General features: G+C 43.4%; 1 protein-coding gene across 5 annotated transcripts in view; it reads left to right on the top strand.

Moving 5' to 3' along the window:
- The window catches only part of PRUNE2 (prune homolog 2 with BCH domain), a 272,426-nt gene that overhangs the window by 164,087 nt on the left and 84,200 nt on the right, over nucleotides 1-24,139 (top strand). For all 5 annotated transcript variants that reach the window (XM_067744124.1, XM_067744127.1, XM_067744125.1 and 2 more), the window contains exons 7-9: nucleotides 7,272-7,430; nucleotides 10,644-17,220; nucleotides 17,553-18,318. In XM_067744124.1, coding sequence (XP_067600225.1) covers nucleotides 7,272-7,430; nucleotides 10,644-17,220; nucleotides 17,553-18,318 — 7,502 coding nt within the window. The remainder of the gene's footprint in view (nucleotides 1-7,271; nucleotides 7,431-10,643; nucleotides 17,221-17,552; nucleotides 18,319-24,139) is intronic.

The following is a 24,139-nucleotide window of genomic DNA, read 5'->3' on the forward strand; positions in this document are numbered from 1 at the left end:
GTTATATCTCCTCACTTGATTTTTCTATTTCCTGGAAAAAGAAAAAAATTTCAGACATAATAAATCTGGGAATAGCTTGTCCATGACATCAGAAAATAATTTATTTCTCTTTTATTTAATAAAAGCATTACTCAATATATTTAATTTGTAAGAGAGACAACTGTTTTGGATTATGTGCGTAGTCCAGAGTACTGGACCTAAATGGGATGAGTACTAGCACGAGGAATAAAATCCATTGAATGTGATACTGACCAGGGTTATTGGTCTTCCTTAATCAACAGAAATTGATAAGAGGCCAGACAAGAAATTCAGGCAAGGCTTTAATGGGGCCCCTGCTGCAGGAGCGGGAGAGGGAAAACAAGTAACAGGTTCCCTTGTCGCTCCCCGAAGCGGGGGTGGGGGGTGGGGACAAGCTGGTTCCTTACATGGGGTGAGGGTAGGGGTGTGTCCAGGGGTCGGGCCAGAGGGGCGGCTTAGGTGGTCTGCCCACCCCTTTCGTGGTGTTGAGTGCAGGGGGCATGCGCAGTGCCCTGCTTTTGCTCCCAACCCCCTGTTTTTGCTCCCTGCTCTTCAGAAGTGGCAGTTGGGTGTTTGGGTTTTTTTAGGTTTTTGGATCTTGTTGTCCATAATTGGGCCCCAGCTGCCCATGTACACAATTATTTTTAGTCCCTTGTAGTTTCTTTGAATTTGGTTGCTCAAGGAGACGTTTGTCCAGGTGCAAGCACTGCAGCAAAGGGTCCCAGGTCCCAGCCTGTCTCAAAGGTAGTGTGGCACTCGGAATGATGCAAAAGGCTCTATCCACGGTGATGTGGCTAAAGGAAGAAAATCACTACACATTTTTCTGTTGCTTTATTTGTATAGGGGCAAACAGAAGCTCATTCATTGAGTCTAACTTGGAATTAAGGATAAAGGATCCATTAATGAGATAAACACTGCCTGACCCAGAGTTTTTATGTCTTATATTACTTTTTAAATGACTTTGCTTCATATGTAACTTCCTCTGTCATCTCACATCTAGGCATTTTACATGTGAATCACTTTAATGACTTAAAAGATGTGTGTGATTATCATTTAAAAGTTCACAGTATTATAAAGGATATAAGGTAAGAAATTTTAATATGAATATTCAGTTCCCATACCAAGAATTTGTGAAATACTTTCTATGAATCAAATTACTCCCATGAATCCTAAGAACGACCTTTTGATAGTTGATGAATCAGGAAAGGAAAGGGATTTAACATTTATTGTCTACTATATGCCAAACACTGGGCCTGCTTTTTGATACACATATGTCCTTAGTACTCACAGCAGTGTTATGAGGTGAGGGTTTACAGATGAGGAACTCTAAGGCTCAGAGAGATGAGAGAAACTCACTCAAGGTACCCAGCTAGTGAATGGCAAAGCCAGAGTTAACCTCCGAAGTCTTTACTAGGAACCTTGGAGAGAGTGCCCTAAAATAGTGGAGAGACACAATCAGCTTATAGATTAGCAATTTGGCTAAATTATGACAACTTTAATATCAAGGTATCTTAATATCCATCATATGTTAACTTCAATATATATTAGTTGAATAACTATAGAAATGACATCCTAATTTATGATTATAGAAATTATTTTCTACTTTACACTATGATCTTTTTTTGTGTCATTAAGTATTCTTTGACAGCATGATTTTTAATAGCAACATAATATTCTTTTATGTTACTGTTCCATAATTTATTGAACCAGTTCTCTATTGTTGGATATTTAGACTGTTTCAAATTTTAGTTATTATAGTAATAATTCAGTGAATAGCTTTGTCCACAAACCTTTTGTGTGTATATATGATTATTTCTTTAGAATATATTTCTAACAGTGTATGAGAATGCCCATTCAGCCATATTTACCAATTATAGGAAAAGAGAAGACGAAACATTTTCTTATGAGAGGATTTCTTTGTTAATGGTTTCAGGTATTTCAATTGTAAATTGTCTTTTACGTTCATCAACTATTTTTTCTATTGCTATGTCTGCTTTTTCTCATTGATTTATAAGAACTCAGTCTCCAGGACATTAAACCTGTCTCTTCCCTGTTTTAAAACAAATAAAGCAATGTAAATAATAATTATTCCATTGAGAAACTTTTGAGTGGGTTTTAAGCAGAAGAATATCATGGTTCTGGTTACATTTTTTCAAAGCTCTTTCTTGGTCCCGTGTGGAGAACTGATCTCAGGGAGAGGAGACAAGAGCGGCTACAGGGAGACCAGTTGAAGGGCTATCACCCAAGTTCAGGGAAGAGATAATGGCAACTGTGGCTACGACACTAACAGAGATGGAAAGAAGTGAGGGAAGTGTCTGGGCTTGAGATATATTTTAGAGGGAAAGTTAACAGGATTTGCTGATGGATTATGTGAAGAATGCGGGGGGAAAAAGGAATCAAGAACAATTCCTAGATGTTTGGCTTGAGTAACTGGGTGGATGGTGGTGCAATTTGATGCTGTGGAGGAGACTGGGGTGGAGGTAGGTTGTATTTTATTTGAGATGCTTATTAGACATTGATGTGATGGTATCACATGGATAACCAAGGTTAGTGTTGAGGTGGATGTGATTTGGTTGTCACTGGCAGATAGGCGGTTTGAAAGCCATGTGACTGGATGAAATCACTAAGGAGAATGTATAGACAAAGAGAAAGGGGTTAGGAACATTTAGAGGTTGACTAAGGGAGAGGAACTAGCAAAGGTGACTGAGGAGTAGCCAGTGAGTTGGGAGAAAAACAAGGAGAGTGCAATGACAGGAAAGTGAAGGAGTTAAATATTTCAAGAAGGAGGGAAGATCAACCTCTTGAGATTCTTGGGAGAAGTTAATTAGAGTAAGAACAGGAAACAGATTTTGGGATTTCGTGACCTGGAAATGATTGATACTTTTGAGAAGAGCCGTTTCAATGGAATGATGGGGGCAGAAACCTGACAGGAGGGATTCAGAAGACAATAGAAATACAAATATATGAGCAATGTAAGGAGAGTGGGTTTTTCTCTTTCAAAGAATATGCACATTTAAGGACTCACATGTGTCTAAGACATTATTTAGATCATTTTTATTTCATGTGATGCACTAAAGCTATGCGTGTATAGAATGAAAACTAAAATTTTCAGAGCAATGGAATAAGAAATGTCAATAAAATAGAATTTTGTGAGAGAATGGAATTTTCTACTGCATTTGTCCAAGTACTTTCAACCACTAATGTAGTAAATCTGTTGGACACTATCACTGTCTTGGTTGTCATATTGGTTAAAATAGAGCCCTATCATTTCTGTTTTCCTGCCCTTTGCCCTTATGATCATCAACCTCTTCTTAGGGCCCTTGAGATCTACACCTTGCTTTTGGCCAGGAAATAACAAAGCCTTTTTCTCCCTACGTTTTCAGGTCTTCCTACTCATTTCAAAACTAGGAATTACTGAAGCAAAAGAACTCATGACCTCTAAAAATGTTTAATGATCTCATCTCTGCGTCCATGAGTGACAGAAGACTGACAGGGAACACGTCCCCATTCTTCCTAACTGGCGTGTCGGAATAGTCTGGGTTTTGGCCAGTCATTTCCCAGGTGTAATGATTAGTAAAGTAACTTCCTAAATTCCACGCAGCGATCTCAGGCCGGGGTCATATTTCAAACGTGGAAGTTTGGATGGTGGGGTTAGGTGGTAAATGAAGGTAGGGTTCCTTTCTTTTCTAAACCTTTGGCAAATTGAGTGGGATATATATTATATATTATATATATAATTATATATATAATATATAATATATATAATATATATAATAATATATAATATATATATATAAAATATATATATAATTTTAACTTAAGGTAGGGAAAACATTTTGGAGACGTTTGAGCAGATTAACAAATAGTATTTGTATACTCGTAACTAAAACAGTAATTTATCAGGTAGAAGGCAGATGGGGGGAATAAAATGCCAACCTGTATCTACAGTTGGGTTGTGTTGATGATGAAGTGGTATTTATTCAGGGCCAGCCTAGCTTGTCAGCAACATAAGAGCTGTTACAGCACATGACTCCCTGCGTAGCTAGAAGACAATAATAAATTATGCCCTATGCAAACAGCACCGGCATAAAAGTAGAACAAACAGACCCTGCCTCCCGGATTCCTGAAGAATCTTACTCATTCCCTTGTTTGATTCTGTTTTAAACATGAAACTCCTGACATTATCCTAAAGCCAGTGAGATTGAATCTGGTTTGGGCAATTTTATTGGGGTGGATAGGACATAGTTGTTGACAGTCTGTTTTGGGGTGACTGTAAAATGTAAGTATTTTATTTCTCTAATATGCCTAAATGCTTCATATAAATCTTTGTTTTATCAATACCTCATGTGATCCTGTGGAATTCGGGGCCTCCCAGGGGAAAACTGGGGAAGTATTACTCAAAGCAGCTTGATTCTAAGAATCACTTGAGATACATAATGGAAGTACAGATTCTTGGACCCAATCCTGGGCTGCTAAATGAGAACCTCTAACAAAGCGGCCCAGAAAGACACACCCCAGGGTGACGTTTATGATGAGGCTGGTGTGAGGGGCAAGGAGCTAAGGGCCTGAGTCAGTAAAAGTCCTGTGACAGCATTGAGAGAGCCCAAAGGATTGGTTCACAGGAAAATATATGAATTAAAAATGGCTCCCTAGAGCAGTGCTCTTCATATTTCCATGTGTATTTGAATTGCCTAGGATTTGTGGGAAATGCAGATTCTGCTTCAGTAAGTCTGGGGTGTGACCCGACACGCTACATTTCTAACAAGATGCCCGACAGTGCCAGTGCCGCTGGACTTGAGTTTAGCAAGATCCTAGAGCCATAATTTTAATTAATTAATTTATTTTATTATTTTATTTTTGACCGCATGCCGTGTGTTTGTTACTGCATGCGGGATCTTTGTTGAGGTATGTGGGATCTTTCGTTGCGGTGTGCGGGCTTCTCTCTAGTTGTGGTGCGCGGGCTCAGTAGTTGTGGCGCATGGGCTTAGTTGCCCCGCAGCATGTGGCATCTTAGTTCCCCAACCAGGGATCGAACCTGCATCCCCTGCATTGGAAGGCGGATTCTTTACCACTAGATCACCACGGAAGTCCCTAACACAGACGAATCCAAACAGGTTGGAGCTCAGCCAACATTTTTGAATAGCAAATGTTCCACAAGTATGGCTTTGAATAATGCTTATTCTACTGAATCTTAATCTTGTGCTGAGGTATCAGTAAAACCAGCCTTCTCTTGTTTGAGTGACGCCGCTCGGAGTGTCATGATAATTGTTACTGTATGTGAAAATCTCTTAGAAATGGTGTGTCTTCTTTCAAAGGTTTATAAATATGTTGGGGGAATGAGTTTATGTACATAATGAAAAAAATATTTTGAAAGGAAAATTGTAAGTTTTCTTGTGCCAAAGCCTTCAGTCACTGGAGATAAGATGTACGTGGAGTTGTCCATTATTGTTTTCCTTTGGGACCATATCTTCATTTACAATTCTTAATGGCAAAAAGCTCAGCATTGAGGTTCTCGATGGTTAATACCAATGATGATTTGAAATAATTGTATCTATTGAATGCACATTGTGTATAATAGTTCCAATTTTTTTTTTAAAAGCTCACTCTAAATATCTACTTCTTTTGTGGGTGAATTAATTTTTTTGAAGTACCTAAAGATGATTATTATTATGATACTTGGACAATAAATTAAAAGCATGAAAGCTGACCGTGTGCATACTTCCAAAAGCTATTGTATTTGAGCATGATAAATTTCATTACCAAGTCAGTGCGATAGATCCTTTGTATTCATCAGCAATATATCCTGAGATCTTTGTGAATTCCCATGTGCACCTTGTAACTGAAGATGCCTAATGAGAGTAGTGGCCTCAGGAGTGGACAACAAGGCTCCTAGAGGCATGGAAGCTGGTGATGGGCTGGGCCCACCCAACTGCCAGGTTTCTTGTGTGCCCTCTCAGGAACCTCATCGACCTTGAGATTTGGCTCAGCAGAATTACAGAGTACACGTATTACGGCAATTTTAAGTGGCTAGTAAATAGTCTAAGCCACAAATATCAAATTCACACGTGTCAAAGGGCTACCATATACAAACATTAATCTGGACATGAAAAAAATCTGCACCTATATGCACTGCACTGTTTAGTTCTTCATCATGGTTATCTGAGGAGGAGGTTCGTGGTACTTCCACTTCCTATGGGACACATCTCTGTACTGCTTTAATGTTTTACCAGTGGCATGCATAATTCTGATGACTTCGTAAGCAGAAAAAAGTTAGAATTCTTTATATCTCTTGAATGCACGTCATGGTGATTTTCACTAAGTAGAGCAGTGGACTGTCAGTGGATGATTATATGATTGTCATTTACATGTGCTATTACATATATATACACTATGATAAAGGATTATGTAGCACAGGTTGATTTTGTATATATGTCTCTCCAGTCATTCAACAGACTTTTCTTGAGCAACTAGTATATGCCATGCATGATGCTAGGGGCTAAGATATGGTCTTCAGTGTATTTTATTTTATCTTATTTTTTAAAGAAAGAGAGACAACCATGCTGACAAAGTGGTTCTCATTGTAGTTAATAAAACTCGAAAAGGCCAGAACATTTCCACAGATGATGTGAGTCACAGGTCTGGGTACTCTGCGGTAATGGGTCCCTTTTCCACAATTATTCATTCCTCCTTAGCTACCACTTAGAGCAAGCAGATCTGACATCACATCCCTAACACAAATCTCCTAGACTTCTACACTGGAATAAAAGGCATTCAGTAGACTCAGCTAAATCCATCTTTAGGAATTCTGCTTGGAGTTAATGATAACCATTAGAAAACAATTATAGAAAAGAACAATAACTTCCTCCTATTTTTCTAGTAGGTTGTATCAATAATAATATTCAGCAGACATTCCTACGTCCTATGAACAATAAAAGGAAAAGTATGTTTTACAAAGTCAGTATTTGAATAAACATTTTAGGAAAAAGATGTTAAGCTATTTGTTCCTCTATAAACTATTCTTAATAGCAAAGATGCCTTCCTTTCCTGGTTTAGGAAAACAAAACAAAAAAAGCAAAAGTATATTTTAAGCCATAGCATGAAAATTTCCAAACTTTCTCAAAGCAAAGTATTTATTTCATTTGCATCTAATAATAAGTATCAGTGGTAATACATCCTAAGACTGGACAAATTTGTGGCACAACTCTCCAGAGCTGGGCAGTTTGACATTAATATCAAATTGACTGTTGTTTCAGGACTGTACGTTTCACAGCAGTATCACCAGTGATTTGAAAGCATTCTCAGACAAGTTCGGTTTTGATGTCCTCATCCTCTTGGCCAACTACCTGTCGGAGGAGCAGCAGCCCAGACGACAGATCGCTGTGTACTCTGAGAACCTAGAGGTGTGCAATCAGGTAAGGACCTCCTTGACCCAGCACATTTCACTGCATCTCCCCTCCTGCTGGCTCTCAGAACATGCGGTAGAAGACGGCCATGGACTGCTGACTTAAAGAAATTGGTCCAAGAGATAAGGTCCTAGAGTTTGAGTTTTAAGAAACGTTGGGGGTATTTTACACATTCTGTTAGTTAGTTAATGATTTATTTATTTATCAGTGCTTTAATTCAGATTTTTAGTTTTCAGTTTCAATGCTATATTAGTTAATTAACTAATTAATTAGTTTTCAGTGCTTCAATTCAGATTTTTAGTTTTTAGTTTTGGTGCTGTATTACCAAAAAATCATCTAAATAGAATTGTCAGTGAGATATAAGTTGGCCTTTGTTTTTTTTTAAATCGAGGTATAATTGACAGGTAACATTATATTTCGAGTGTACAATATAATGAGTCAATGTTTGTATATGTTGTGAAATAATCACCACAATAAGTCCCGTTAGCATCCATCACCATACATGACGACAGGGTTTTTCTTGTGATGGGGACTACTCTCCACTCTCTTAGCAGCTTTCAGATCCGCAGTACAGTATTATTAACTATAGTCTCCATGCGGTACATGACATCTCCATGACTTGTTTATTTTATAACTAGAAGTTTGTACCTTTTGACTCCCTTCACCCCACATAGGGGCATTTAAAAGAGCCCCATAACTGTTTCGTTTCTAGGCTGAATTCATAAAGAGAAAGATCATATCTCTTTTTACCCAATAAGGGCTAGTCCTCCTTTGGGTACCGTTTTCCTTGAGGACTGCCACCTGGTGATAACAAAGTTTAGTCCCTGACTAAACATCTGTTTGGTGTCCAGTGTTTAGTAACTGTGCTCTGAAGCTTTAATCCAAGTTAGTTTTTTGACCACAACCACGCTGACACCTTGGATATGTCTTGAGAAAAACATTCATATATGTTAAAAAAAAAAAAAAAACCCATTTTTCTCCAGGTACTAAAATTCTGATTGGGTAATCAGTCAGATCTTCTTCGTTGAGAACAGAGTCTTTTAACCCAAGGCTTTGGAAATATAAGAAATAACAAAATTGGGCTTCCCTGGTGGCGCAGTGGTTGAGAGTCCGCCTGCCGATGCAGGGGACACGGGTTCATGTCCTGGTCTGGGAAGATCCCACATGCTGCGGAGCGGCTGGGCCTGTGAGCCATGGCCGCTGAGCCTGTGCGTCCAGAGCCTGTGCTCCGCAATGGGAGAGGCCACAACAGTGAGAGGCCCGTGTACCGCAAAAAAAAAAAAAAAAAGAAAAGAAATAGACAAAATTAATGAAAATAGGGCAGTGGGTATGCCAAAGCAGGTACATTTAATAACTAATATGAGAACATATGTAATTCATTATAATATGGATGACATGGACATAGAACGATTTCATCACTTATCTTTCCTCACTAATGGATTAGACAACTGGTCTACCCACAGGTGGCTAGAGGTGAAGTCTCAACTCCCTTCTTTGACATCCCCACTTTCTGTCCCCCAAGAGATCCATTTCTTGATATATGACTGAAGTCACTCTCCAGCCTCTCTGTGCCCTCTCAAGCCCAGATATGAATGAGCCCCCATCTCCTGCTGCAGATGCTTTTGGTACCCTTCTGACCCACATACATCTGTGAATTGCATCACCAGCCTGTGGCTTTTTCAGTGCTTTGCTCTGCACTGAGTTTCAAAGCTGAATTTTATCTTTGGTCACTGGTTTCCTAGGGACAGGACTTAGGCCTCCTAAGCCTCCAATACAGTGGTTTTCAAATCACTTTTTGTAGCAAATCAATCTAGAAATTGGTTAATCTAAAACAGACAGAAGTAGAAGAGTGGATGAAGAGGTTAGAAGCCCTTGAGTTGACTCCACCCTGTCTCTCCTTGGCCCCCACCCCAACCCTCCCCACCCATTTGCCCAAGAGACATCTCCTTGAAATCTTGAGCAACACAAAGTCAAGACTGCTCTAGAGGAATTCTTCTTTGGCCATGTGGTCCCAGTTGGTTAAGGGTCAGCCTTTGCAGCTGGACTGCCTGAGTTCAAAATGTGGCTCCATCACTTGTTAGCTGTGTGTTGTTGGTCAAGTTATTTAAGCTTCCTGTCTATTTCCTCACTGGAAAAATGGGGATAAAAAGTTCCTACCTTGTAGGGCTTCCCTGGTGGCGCAGTGGTTGAGAGTCCGCCTGCCGATGCAGGGGACACGGGTTCGTGACCCAGTCCGGGAGGATCCCACATGCCGCGGAGCGGCTGGGTCCGTGAGCCATGGCCGCTGAGCCTGCGCATCCGGAGCCTGTGCTCCGCAACGGGAGAGGCCACAACAGTGAGAGGCCCGCGTACAGCAAAAAAAAAAAAAAATAAGTTCCTACCTTGTAGAATTATTGTGAGGATTAAAGGAGATAATGCACATAAAACCCTTAGAATGGTGCCTGGCATATGAAAGCATTCAATAAATGTTAATTATTATTATTACTATCTATGTGAGCTCTGTAGTTGTTACTATTATTGTTGTTGTTGTTGTTATTATTGCCTCCACTAATCCTATGGGGCCATTTCAAATGCCCAGTGTGCAAAATACCTTCAACATTTCCTAAAACAATCATAGAGCTACAGCCCAGTTTGGGCCTCACACTGACCATCACACATCTCCCTGCCTTCCAAGGCAGCTTCGTCTGTCCTGGGCCCCGTATAGATGCTTCCTGGGGCAGGAAGAGACAGTTGGGGCCTGAGTGCCATTGAGTAAGCTGCCCCTGGTAGCTGCTTTCTCTTTCCTACGTTCTCCTTTGCCTTCTGAGGCTTTCAGAGGTTAAAGCAGGTCCTGGCTGCCTGCTACCAACAAGAGCCTTCCTTCTGCCCCATTTTCCCTTATTCCAATACTTTTCCCCTAGTTTTGTCAGCAACCAGCATTATCTCTCGCTTTTGCAAAGCTGAATTTTACTCCTGTTGGAAGATGGTATTAAGTTACACTGAGGAAAGGTTTTATATGATTTTGGGTTCAACAAAAAGCCAATTTGGTAGGATTAAAGAAAGCATTGGTGGTATATTAAGTGGGACTTTCCATATTTTATGTTATACAATTCTCAGTTCTCTGTCTTCTTTCTAGACAGATGAACACAGATTAATTTTACATTACAAAAAATTAAGAAAGACAAATTGCAAAGAGCTGAGAGAGCCTGAGTGCTCACGCAAATCCCTGTGCCTCCCCGACAGATTTGCTGTGAACTGGAAGAGTGCCAGAACCCTCGCCTGGAGCTGGAGCCCTTTGAATGTGGCTGTGACGAGATCCTGGTGTATCAGCAGGAGAACCCTTCAGTGACTTGTGATCACGTGGTTCTCCTGGTCAAGGAAGTCATCAATAGGAGGTGTCCAGAGATGGCCTCTAACAGCCGGACATCCTCCACAGAAGCAGTGGCAGGCAGCGCCCCGCTCTCCCAGGGGTCTTCCGGGATTATGGAGTTGTATGGTTCTGACATAGAGCCACAGCCCAGCTCCGTGAATTTCATGGAAAACCCTCCCGATCTCAGCGATTCTAACCAGGCCCAGGTGGATGTCAACGTGGACCTCGTTAGCCCGGATAGCGGGTTGGCCACCATTAGGAGCAGTCGCTCGTCCAAGGAGAGCTCAGTTTTCCTCAGTGATGACAGTCCAGTGGGAGAAGGTGCTGGGCCTCACCACAGCCTCCTCCCAGGATTTGACTCCTACAGTCCCATCCCTGAAGGGGCAGTAGCGGAGGAGCACGCCCCATCTGGAGAACACAGTGAATCCTTTGACCTTTTCAACTTTGACCCAGCACCCATGGTTTCTGGGCAGTCCCAACCATCTTCCCATTCTGCAGACTACTCCCCAACAGATGACTTCTTCCCCAACAGCGATTCATCAGAAGGACAGCTTGCCACGGGGCCTAAAAGACTTGATGAGATAGGGATGGACGTGTCGAATTATTCATCCAGTTCTCTTTTGTCAGGGACTGGCAAAGATAGCCTTGTGGAATTTGATGAGGAGTTTGTCCAGAGACAAGAAAGTCCCCGTGATAATTCTGAAAGAAATTTGAGCCTGACAGGGTTTGTGGAAGATGAATCTCCTTCACCAGAAAGTCTGAAAAATGTTGGAAGGAGGGTCCCACCAACACCTATGAATAGCTTTGTGGAGAGCTCACCATCCACTGAAGAACCAGCTCTACTCTCTTCAGAAGATATGACCCCCAAAACAGTCAACACGGGTCACACTGGGCCACCTCCAGCCCAGGCACGGTGCAGCAGCTGGTGGGGTGGTTTGGAGATTGAGTCTAGAAACACTGCAGATGCATGGAGTTCCAGTGAACAGGAATCTGTCTTCCAGAGCCCCGAGTCATGGAAAGATCATAAGCCCAGCCCAGTTGATAGGAGAGCCTCAGATTCTATATTTCAACCCAAGACTCTTGATTTCCCAAAGTCAAATCCCTGGGAGTCAGAATTTGGTCAGCCTGGGCTGGGCAGCAATCATATTCAAGACCAAAATGAGAAAAACTTGCAGTTTCAGGATATGTCCCCCGAAAACTCGCATTTGCCGAATGCTTTTCCTCAGGGAACAAACCACCTGATAGAAGACTTTGCTGCTTTGTGGCGTTCCGATCGCTCACCCACAGCCATGCCTGAGCCATGGGGAAATCCCACGGATGACGGGGAACCAGCTGCTGCAGCGTCATTCCCAGCCTGGAGAGCATTTGCTAAAGAAGATGACGCCGAAGCTTTGAAAAATACCTGGAATCTGCACCCCATGAGTGGTGAGACACCTTCTGTGAGGGACCCAAACGAGTGGGCCATGGCAAAAAGCGGGTTTTCTTTCCCTTCAGAAGACCTCATAGACAGTTCGCCCAGTGATGCAAATAGTGAAGCAGTTCCAGAGATCTGGGGCAAGAAGAACCATGACTCCGGGGATGATGTTCTTGTATCTGGAAATCCCAGGTCTGATCTGGAGCACGCATGGAATAGTTCTAAGCCAGTAAAGGATGATCAGAATGGTTTCGTGGATGCAAAACTTAGGGGGAAGGTGTACGAAAATGTAGATTCCTGGAACCTTTTTGAGGAGGGTAACAAGAAAGGAGGGTCAGATGTCCTAGCACCTTGGGAAGATTCCTTCTTATCCTATAAATGTTGCGATTACAGTGCATCCAACGTAGGGGAAGATTCAGTGCCATCCCCCTTAGATACCAACTACTCCACCTCTGACTCTTGTACTTCACCAACATTTGCTGGAGACGAAAAAGAAACCAGAGACAAGCCATTTGCTAAAGAGGCAGGTTTCGAGTCACAAGATGCTAACTGTACCTCAGGGGATGCTGACATGCCTCCTCAGTCCCCAGAGCAGCCGCCTAGAAATAGAATTAGTTCAGGTCCTGGGAACCTGAAAATGTGGGCTTCACCTCACGCAGATGGTAGCTCTGAAATAAACGCCCCTCACAGCCCAGATAAAGATTTGCTCAAAGCAGAGCCCACCGATGATCAGAACACCTCCGTGGAGGATGACATTGGGGAAAGCAGCCAGTCCAGCTACGATGACCCCAGCATGATGCAGCTGTACAATGAAACAAACCGGCAGCTCACACTTCTGCACAGCGGCGCTAACTCCTGCCAGGCGGCCCCCGACAATCTCGACTTGTGGAACAGAGTGATTCTGGAGGACACTCAGTCTACTGCGACCATCTCGGATATGGACAACGACCTGGACTGGGATGACTGCAGTGCAGCTGTGGCCATCACCGGTGAAGGTCAGGCACAGGGGTTCATGGCTGAAGGTTCCGAACCCGAAACCCGATTTTCAGTGAGACAGGTAGAACCCTGGAGCGTGGAGTTTCAGGAAGCAAATCAGGTAGATTGGGAACTCCCTGCCTCTTCTGAGCACAGCTTGGACACTGCTCCCGACGAATATCACATGCTGAACGAAAAAAGCGGGCAGCTGATCGCGAATAGTATTTGGGATTCTGTTATGAGAGATAACGCCATGTCATCATTAATGTTACCCGGCCCATCGTATGTTACAGATCCAGAACAAAGCAAATCACCTCCTGAAACGTCCAGCTCATTAGAAAAAATTCAGGACAGTCACATCCCAGACATGCTGGAAGCCTCTGGAGCCAGTGAGTCAGAAACACTTGGTCCTGAGAAGCAGGACACAGGCAGGAGAACCCCACCAAGTGATATGGCATATCTGGTGACCAGACTTGAGAATTCAGGGCATTTTGCATGCTCAGATCCCTGGAGGGGTCCCAGTTATGGACAAAAGGAAAGTGAGATGGAATCCCATGGAGCCGCTGGTAGGGAATGCCCCAGTAAGGAGGAGCTGATGGACGGAAGCTCAGGGGCTTCTGGAAAAGGGCACGGTGGCCAGGAATGCCCTTCCCCAGCTGCATCTGATCATCCAGAAATCTCCAATGAATCAGGCAAAATCAGCTCTCTTTCAGTCACTTCCATTCCTCAAACGGAGGAACCCCAGGAGGTATTAGAGCATGAGAAGGGGTCTTACACTCCAGACCCCTGTGATGTGCAAACAGAGGTGTCCACAGATCACCTGCAGGCAAAAGAGACCTGTGAAGAGCACCTCACGAGTCACAGAAATCCAGGTGAAACTACTGAAATTTCAGGTGGGCTGAATTCCACAATAAGTGTATCTCTACCTGAAGTGGATGTGGAGGAAGCTGAAGAACGTAACATTCTGGAGCCAGAGAGAATGAACCAAGACCTACCTTATGGATGTCCCCAAGGACTTGACCTTTGGGATGGCCCTAAAGACAGTGATGTGCAGGTCAACTGCACAAGTTCTGAGATAACTAAGAATCTCGAAGTTAAGAATACTGAAAACAGCCCTCCAGGAGCCAATTTATCAGGAAATGATGACAGAGACAGTATTTCTAGTGAGTATACACGTTCAAGTGCATCCAGTCCTGACCTAAATGACTCTTCGGCTGCATTGCCTTCCTGGGACCAAGGACCCGATACTGGGCATCAGAAGGAAAACCAAGATGATTGGAATACACAGAATGACCAAGAATCTGAACTAATTACTACTGATGGTCAAGTAGAAGTAAATACCAAAATGAAGGGTTTGGAGAAAAACAGAATGGACAAGTTTGAAAAGAGCTTAGATCACAATGTTCCTAAATATTTAGAGATTTGGAATGACTCAATAGATGGTGATTCCTTTTCCTCTTTGTCTAGCCCTGAGACAGGCAAATATTCTGAATATTTAGATGTATATCAGGAAAGAAATCTAGTGGTTAGCCATCAGGAAAAAAGTGAATGTGATATTCCTGAAACTGTGCAGCAAGAGGACGCCAAGTCCATTTCAACAAGCTCAGGTTCTGATGATGATAGTGTAGGCGACGAAGAGTCAGTGGAGAAAGAGATCCGTTCAGCCACTTGCCAGGTTGCTCAGAGTGAACTCAGAGCTTGGGATTCATTGAATGAATCTAATAAGTCCTTGGCCACAGCTGATCCCAAGTCTGAGGAATGTTCTGCCTATACAGGCAGTCCAGAACCAGCAGAGAATGAGAATAAGTCAAACCCATTCTTTGACAATCAACAAAGCAGCCCTGATCATGGGAATTTCTTGCCACTAAAGGAGACTGAAATACAGGTTACAGCAGTGGAGAAGGAGACGAGGTCTTCTCCAGAAACGGGGAGGACGGGAGATGCCATATGGCAAATACCTCCCAAAGCTGAACTAAAGAACGAAAATTATTCTGATTTGGAAATGGCTGGCTTCTCCACTGAGAGCACGGAGTGGTGGAACGCCTCCCTACAGGAAGGGCAACCAACGGAGAGGGCATTTGAAGGGGAATTATCTAACTCAGGTGCTGTGCCAGAGGTGAACTCCTCACCACGCCAAAACGTGGATCCCTGGGGAGTACCCATTCAGGGTGATACTGAATCCCTGGAAACGCACGGTACCGATCCTTTCGGTGATAAACACGAGTCACACTTTCTGGATAATAATGGCGAGAATGCCCACGAGCCACTTTGGAACATTCAACCAAGGCAACCAGAGCCAGAAGCTGGTCAGCTTAGCCAGCTCGTAACACCGGACCAAATGAAAGACAAGGATTCCAGAGAACAGACCACGTCTTCTGCCAGTGACAAACTCACCTCTGAAATACCTACCCAAGAGCAGTGTCAGAATACAGTGCTGTCTGTCTGCAACCAGCCAGACCCAACATTTACTCACACAGATGAAGATGGATGCATTATGTCTAATGTATCAACTCCTGAGTGTCAAGAAACAGATTGGTGGGGAGAAGAAAAATCACGCCCCAGTGAAATGACAGATTCAAGCATTGCACCTGAAGATTTCCCTGCTGTCAGTTCTTCCACCCAGTTGATAAAGAAGTCAGGCTCTGAACGGGACGACTCTACCCCTAGTGAGGGCCCCCAAGGTGCATTTGTACCAGATATTTTACACGGCAACTTCCAAGAGGGTGGGCAACTGGCCTCAGCTTCGCCCGACTTGTGGACGGATGTGAGACAACCCTTCGGTGTGAAGACAGATGGTGAGAATCCTGATATACTGACTCACTGCGACCACGACAGCAATTCCCAGGCTTCCAACAGCCCTGATGTATGTCATGATTATGAAGCAAAGCCAGAGACGAAGCAGCACGTTAGTGCTGGGATGGGGCCTGAAGGGGAATCCAGTGAGTTCTATCCCACCGAGCCAGAGAGAGATGAAGAACCCAGTCAGGAGCCGGCGCGGGAATTTGTCCCATATACTTCGGAACTATCTTCTGAAAACGCAATTCCGCTGCCTCGAATCAGCGAGCAGGCAAACACGAAAGACTCATCTCAACCTGCCTCTCACAAAGGTTCTTCTGAACCTTCCGAAATAAACAAATGTGAGAACATTACAGGTTTAAAAGCGTCAGAAAAGGGAGCCAACCCAGATAGAGCACCAATTTTGGAACCCACTGACAGAACAATCCCAGTGCTTGAAAACATGGGAACTGATACTTGTGTAACTCACCCAGAGCCAACTGTGGATAGCAACAGCTCTTGGGTATCAGAAGACTTTTCTCCTGAGAATCAGACCGATGCAGGGGGCCCGTCGGACCGTGAGCAAGCTTTTGCTACCGAGAATCCTGCCACAGTTCCTGATACTTTGCTAGCCTCAGACACTTGTCTGGATGTCAGCGAAGCTGCCTTTGACCACAGTTTCAGCGATGCCTCAGGTCTCAACACATCCACGGGAACAACAGATGACATGAGTAAACTGACATTATCAGAAGGAAATCCTGAAATGCCATTTGATGGGGAGGCAGGGAAGCAAGATATCTGTTCCTCTGAAGCCTCGTGGGGTGATTCTGAGTATGAAGTCGTGGGCCAAAATATTGATGAAGATTTAATGAAAGAGCCTGAACACTTTGTCTATGGCGGTGACCCTCCCTTGGAAGATGCCCTGAAGCAAGAGCTGGCACCTTACACACCTCCATTTGATTTGTCCTATCTCACGGAACCTACTCCCGGTGTCGAAACCACAGAGGAAGCTGGAACTCCAGAGAATGAGCCTCTGGGGAGCGAAGCCACGGAGATATTGCTTTCTTCCCTTCCTGCTGAAAGAAACAAGGAAAACCACGCTGAGGCCACAAACAGACAGCCTGAATGCCAGCTGGTTGTGCTGCATGTTCATGAAGACCCTGAGTCCATTTCTTTGCCTGTCGGAGTCGACGCCAACATTGAGTTGTCTCCATCAAACGTTGACTGGGAAGTAGAAACAGATCATTCAGATTCACCAGCAGGTGGAGACATAGGACCACCAAATGGTAAGAAACCTTTCATTCCTCCACCCTCAAGAAACTGCTGCTTTCCTTCAATCGATGCATTTGTAAAACACATTCTCCCTGCCAATGTGGCTATAGAGGAACTAACTACATTTGCAGTGCATGCTTAACCAAGTTCTGCCTTACCGCAGTCATTTCTACCGCTTGTCTAATAAGTATCCTTGAGAGGGTCTGAGAAAATTAAACAGCTCTACAAAATAAAAATGTTTTTTGAACTCTCTCTCTTTAGACAGATCATTTGCAAAGATCACAAGTCACGCGGTGGGTTAATTAAGCCTTGTTCTCTCCTTCTCACCTTCATCTTCCACTTCTAGGTACCAGCAAGGGGATATTAGAGTTGGAAGAAGAAAACATAATTCCTACCAAAGAGCCTGAGCACATAAAATCAGAATACGGGGGAGAAAGGTACCCTGAGAAGAATGAAGATCATCATGCACTGCACATGGATTACATACTTGTAAAGCACGAAGAAAATTCACCCCCAGAGCCAGAGGCCTGTGAGGCCAGAGAAATCACGTCGGAATTAGAAGAGTTTCACATAGATTCCGAAGAAACGGGGCTGCCAGGAACTCAGTTAGCATGCTTCCCAGACACACATCACCCTGCTTCCTTAAATGAAAGCATTCATCTCTCTGCAGAGAGAATGTCTTCCAAAGATGGTAAGAGATCATCTTTTGAAAGCCCTAGGCAAGACCAGAGTTGGATGGTCTTGGGCTGTAGTGAGGTTGGTGATGCATCATCGGAGACTAGGGACTCAGGGCCTGGATGGCCTGGCAAGGCTGTGGAGCCAGCCTCTGATCACAGCTTGGGTAAGGGACCCCAAATGCAGATCCTGGGAGAGATGAAGCCTCTAGAATCTTCAGCACTAGAGGAAGCCTCTGGCCCGGACAGCCAATCCTGGAAAAGCATGAGCCAAGGCAGGACTGGCCCCGATACAGTTACGTTGCAGGCTGTCACCCATTACAGTGAATGGGAAATGCTTTCCCCACAGTCTTCTCAGAAGAACATAATCCCTGACACGGAAATGGAGGAGGAGACAGAGTTTCTTGAGCCCAGAACAAGGAAACCAAGAACAAAAGGGTAAGCAAAAAGCTCAGTTTATTTTTTTTCCTGAAAACTGTTTTATTGGAAACTGGGGAAATGGTGAGGGACTATGGAATATGAAGAATACCTAGATGATAGGAGCTTTGCTTATATTTATTTCAAAGCACATCATCCCTAAAAGCAGCTGCTGGGTAACCATAATGATGATGATGATGATGATTTGCGTACCTTTTCAGCCAAAAAAGTCCCTTCAGTTTCCATCCAAAGTCTTATACTTACTCTCCTGATACTTACACTTACTTCACCTACTCCATACCTATATTACCCTTAAATAGGCAGTTGGTGCTGGAGGGGAGAGGACACACACATTTACTCATAGTGCAAGGCAGTCTGCACACATTATCTTATTTAATCTTTACAAAAACCCTCAAGTAGTAGTATTATCTTTATTTTACACATACTGGTTGGGGGAGGGGAGTTGAGGCTCAGAAAGTTTCTGTAACTTGCCTAGAATTAAGTAAACAGAGTGAACACTCTGGGATTCAAAAGTTTCCACCTCCAAAGCCTGTACTTTTCCAGCAGACACACTGCCTATCGTACGGAAAAGGTGATTGTGGTTTCATGTAAGCATCTAACTTACTAATAAAGAACGAGGAGAATCCACAGCAGGCTTAAACCTTAATGTGAAACATTCATTCCTTAATTGACTGAAAAATTGGCAAATAACCGTCAAACCAGAAATTCATTCATTCGTTCGTTCACCATTCGGTTTTTGAGAATCTGCTCTGGCCAAGTTTCTGGGTAACCAATGGACATTGTCTCTGCCCTCAAGTTTCCAGGTCCTGCTAAAACTGTTTATGGTGGTTCATTTCTCTTCGGTTGCTCTGATAAAGCCCTTCTGCTTCCAGGGACAAAAGGGCATGTTGTGAAAAGTAACCTAAGTAAAGGAGAAAATCATGTTTCCTCCTTAAAATGTAGTGGAGGGGCTTCCCTGGTGGCGCAGTGGTTGAGAGTCCGCCTGCCGATGCAGGGGACGCGGGTTCGTGCCCCGGTCCAGGAGGATCCCACATGCCGTGGAGCGGCTGGGCCCGTGAGCCATGGCCACTGAGCCTGCACGTCCGCAGCCTGTGCTCCGTAACGGGAGAGGCCACAACAGTGAGAGGCCTGTGTACCGCAAAAAAAAAAAATATAGTGGAGAAAAGATATCTTTTTCCTACTCTTTTTTTTCCGTTTTTTTTTGTTGTTGTTGTTGTTTTTGGTGGGTTTTTTTTTTTTTTTTTGCGTTACGCGGGCCTCTCACTGTTGTGGCCTCTCCCGTTGCAGAGCACAGGCTCCAGACGCGCAGGCTCAGCGGCCATGGCTCACGGGCACAGCCGCTCCGCGGCATGTGGGATCTTCCCGGACCGGGGCACGAACCTATGTCCCCTGCATCGGCAGGCGGACTCTCAACCACTGCGCCACCAGGGAAGCCCTCCTACTCTTTTTTTAAATTTAATTTTTATTTTATCCTGGAGTATAGTTGATTTACAATGTTGTGTTAGTTTCAGGTGTACAGCAAAGTGATTCATTTATTCATATATCCATTCTTTTTCAGATTCTTTCCCCATATTGGTAATTACAGAATACTGAGTAGAGTTCCCTGTGCTATACAGTAGGACCTTGTTGATTATCTATCTCATATATAGTAGTGTGCATGTGTTAATCCAAAACTCCTAATTTATCCCCTCCCCGCCTCGACATTTCCCCTTTGGTAACTGTAAGTTTGTTTTTGAAGTCTGTGAGTCTGTTTCTGTTTTGTAAATAAGTTCATTTGTATCATTTTTTTTAGATTTCACATACAAGTAATATCATATGATATTTGTCTCTCTGACTTACCTCACTTAGTATGGTAATCCCTAGTTCCGTTCATGTTGCTACAAACGGTATTGTTTCATTCTTTTTAATGGCTGAGTAATATTCCATCGTTTATATGTACCACATCTTCTTTATCCATTCGTCTGTTGATGGACATTTAGGATGTCATTTTCCTACTCATTTTAGGAGCATAAAGGACTATACACACTACATACCCACTGCAAATCAAGGCAGCTGGATTCCAGCCTGGCTCTACCACTACCAGTTACGTATTTTAGGATTAACCCTAGGCTTAAGTTTCCTCGTCCATAAAATCGGTGCGTTGGGCTGGAGGATCTCAAGGCTTCCTTCATTATTGAATCCTGCGACCTTAATTTATGTATAAATAGAAAGTGTCCAGGAGGGCTTTGGCATTCACATGTCTCCATGAAAGGGACAGAGAAATCAGAAAGAATAGCAGGGGTATATTGACGTTTAGCAAAGTGCTGTAAAGAGTTAAAAGCTGTGCCACATTCAAGTGCAGCTTCATAAATCCAGACATTTTAAGTTGGCCTAATCTTTCTTTCTTCCTGTCAAGCTATTTCCTTCCAGAGGGACCTCAGATCTGTTATCAAAAAGAGAGTAGCAGATGGATCCCAGCAGCCCTGCTGGCACTGTTATAGATTGAGCTCAGAACACAGGCAGCCTCGAGTTGGCTGAGCTGTTATTTGGCTTCTTGTCTGCATTTTGCACATGCCCCTGAAACCCAACAGATGACAGTGTTCAATTGTGCCACTAGCCCCTTTTCTTTTCTTTTTTTTTTAAAGAAGACGTTGGGGGTAGGAGTTTAGTAATTTATTTATTTATTTTTGCTGTGTTGGGTCTTCGTTTCTGTGCGAGGGCTTTCTCTAGTTGTGGCAAGCGGGGGCCACTCTTCATCACGGTGCGCGAGCCTCTCTTGTTGCGGCGCGCAGGCTCAGTAGTTGTGGCTCACGGGCCTAGTTGCTCCACGGCATATGGGATCCTCCCAAACCAGGGCTCGAACCCGTGTCCCCTGCATCAGCAGGCAGATTCTCAACCACTGCGCCACCAGGGAAGCCTGCCCCTTTTCTTTTAATGAGATTTCTTTGCTCATCTCTTTCTGCCCAGCCCCTGAAGTAATGGAAATCTTCTCACAGCTGGGGGAGGGGACAGATTTTCCCGCTGGATTTTGTGTTACCTTTTGCCTAAATAATTTACTCTGAAGTATTTGAAAGCTTTTCTCTGTGCTAGATTTTGGGAGGGTGCAGAGTTATCTAAAACAGTAGTTTTCTAAATGGGGCCCTAAAACCAGCAGGCCTCATCGTCACCTGGATACTTGCTAGAAAGGCGTATTAACCTGCGCCACCCCATACCTCCCGAATCAAGAACTCGGGGTGGGACCCAGCCATCTGTGTTTCAACACTTCCTCCAGGGGATTCTGATGCACAGTAGTTTGAAAACCGCTGGTCTAAAACTTAGTCCCATCCCTCTAGGAGTTTAGTTTAATACAGGAGTTAAACATAAGTGAAAAGGTAGATAATAGTGTGATGGTTAAATCAAGATAGTGGATGACCAATGTCAGGTTAAATGTAAATAGCTACCAGTTAATGGACATCTGCTCTGGACCAGGTACTAAGCATTCTATATGCAGGGTCTCACGTTACCATGGCAACTGTATGAGGTAAGAATTACACAAGAGAGGAAACTGATGTCCAGAAAGTTTGAATCACTTGCTCTGGTTTATAGTTAGAAAGTGAAGAAGCTGGGATTTGAATTTGAGCCTCTCTATGTTAATAAGTTAAGAGAGAGGCATCTGTATAGGATACTTTTATGGAGGAGGAACGAGGATGACTTATCATCCAGCAGCATCAGGAGGCAGAGTGCCCAGGGCCCACGATATTTTAAAAGGCCCATGAGAAGCTTTGAATTTCTTTCAAAATTAAAAGAAAAAGTGATTATATTCCTATGTGGATTATATTCCGGTGTGGATTACATTTCTTTCTACCAATGCAGATGTGAAGCAAATTTTTAGGGTTTTGTTTTGTTTTGTTTTGAGTGAGAGAAGGAGCCCGTGAAGGCAAAAGTGACCAAGGTCCACAAAAGTCATACTGCGGTCCTGAGAACTGCGATTTGAGACAGGCATTAAAGGAAGCTCATAGTCTGGAAAGGTGGAGAAAGGGGGTGAGAGGCCAGCCAAGTTAACTGAGGAGAGTAACATAAAGAAAATCCTGGAGACAGGAAGGCGATCACAGAAGCATTATGATAATAAGATAGCCATATTCTCCAGGCCAAAAACCTGGAGACATCTTCTGATGCATAATCTCATCGTAGGACCAAAATCAAGACTGTCCTGAAAAAAAAAAATTAAAACCTGGTCTTCAAAAATGAAAGTAAGCTGATAGTATATGCAAGATGACACACCATCTACAAATGGCTTCTTGCCCTCACATCGGCCAGCCACACCTCCTCTCAGCTCCCACACTGTTTTGGAGAGCACTAAGCCATTTCTCAAAATCTGAGGGAGCATTAGAAAGACACCTTTTCTCATCGTACCTCACCTACTGTCTCTTGTTAACAAAACTTGTTATGAGTGCTGGGAGATAAACAATCTCCCGTGAGATCTTCAGCACTGTGTTCTAGTTCCCTAGGATCAATCTTCCCAGAGGCTTTTGCCAACAGCTTGGTCATCCTCCAGCTGTAGACCCGCCAGCTAAGGATTGCATGCCAATACCCCATACAGTGATGCATATGCCTGAGCTTTCCTGTGTGGTCACAGAGAACATCTACAGAGTCATCTGCAGCACACAGACTTTTCTTAAAACAAAGAACCGTGTATGTATTTACTTTAAGGAAGGCATGGTTGCAAGACTGTCATGTGAAGAAAGGGTCATTGTGTTTTAGTCAGTGTTCTCCAGAGAAACAGAACCAATAGGAGAAATATGTATGTCTGAGAGAGAGAAAAGGGAGGGAGGGAGGGGAAATTCCTGTAAGGAATTGGAATTGGCTCACACAGTTTGAGGCTGGCAAGTCTGAATTCTGTAGGACAGGCCAGCAGGCTAGAAACTCAGGCAAGAGTTGTTGCAGTTTTGAGTCAGAATTCTGCAGGGCAGCAGGCTGGAAACTTAGGCAGAGTCTCTGTGTTGCAGGTTTGAGGAGAGTTCCTTTCTTTTCAGGAAACTTTCAGACTTTGCTCTTAAGGCCTTCAACTGATTGGACGAGGCCCACCCACATTCCAGAGGGTAATCTGCTTTTCTCAAAGTCTTCTGATTTCGGTGTTAATCACATCTAAAAAATACTTTCACAGCAACATCTAGACTGGTGTTTAACCAAATAACTGGGCATCATAGCCTAGCCAAGTTGCCACATAACATTATCAGAGGTTATATGCAGAAGCCTGAACTACATGCTAAGAGAGCATGGAACCATTAACGTTTGTAAACTCACCATCGGAATTGTATAAATACATTGCTATACAAATATATTGGCTTTCTGTAGGTGTGGGGCAAGGATATAGCTGTACAGGGTGATGGAAGTAAATAATTTCCAAGAGGACTAAGAAAATTGACAATACTTGTCCAACCTTTGTAGATACATGCAGCAGAGGGCAGTGGGGGAGGAAGGAGGGAGAGGGATGGAAAGGAGGGGGAGCTCTTGTCACATGTACGTTTGGAACAGAGTATTCAGAAGTAACCTAATCCTTATACTTATGGAGCTATGTCTTTTTAAAAAATTTTTATTGGAGTACAGTTGATTTACAATGTTGTGTCAGTTTCAGGTGTACAGCAAAGTGAGTCAGTTATACATATATCCACTCTTTTTCAGACTCTTTTCCCATATAGGCCATTACAGGGTATGGAGTAGAGTTCCTTGTGCTATACAGTAGGTCCTTATTAGTTATCTATTTTATATATAGTAGTGTGTATATGTCAATCCCATTGTCTCCTACTTCTGCGAGGTGAGTTATCTGGTACTCCCTAAAATAAAAATGACATTGAAACACAAT

This window comes from Pseudorca crassidens, chromosome 7 (assembly GCF_039906515.1).
Source record: "Pseudorca crassidens isolate mPseCra1 chromosome 7, mPseCra1.hap1, whole genome shotgun sequence".
NCBI classification, from domain to species: Eukaryota; Metazoa; Chordata; class Mammalia; order Artiodactyla; family Delphinidae; genus Pseudorca; species Pseudorca crassidens.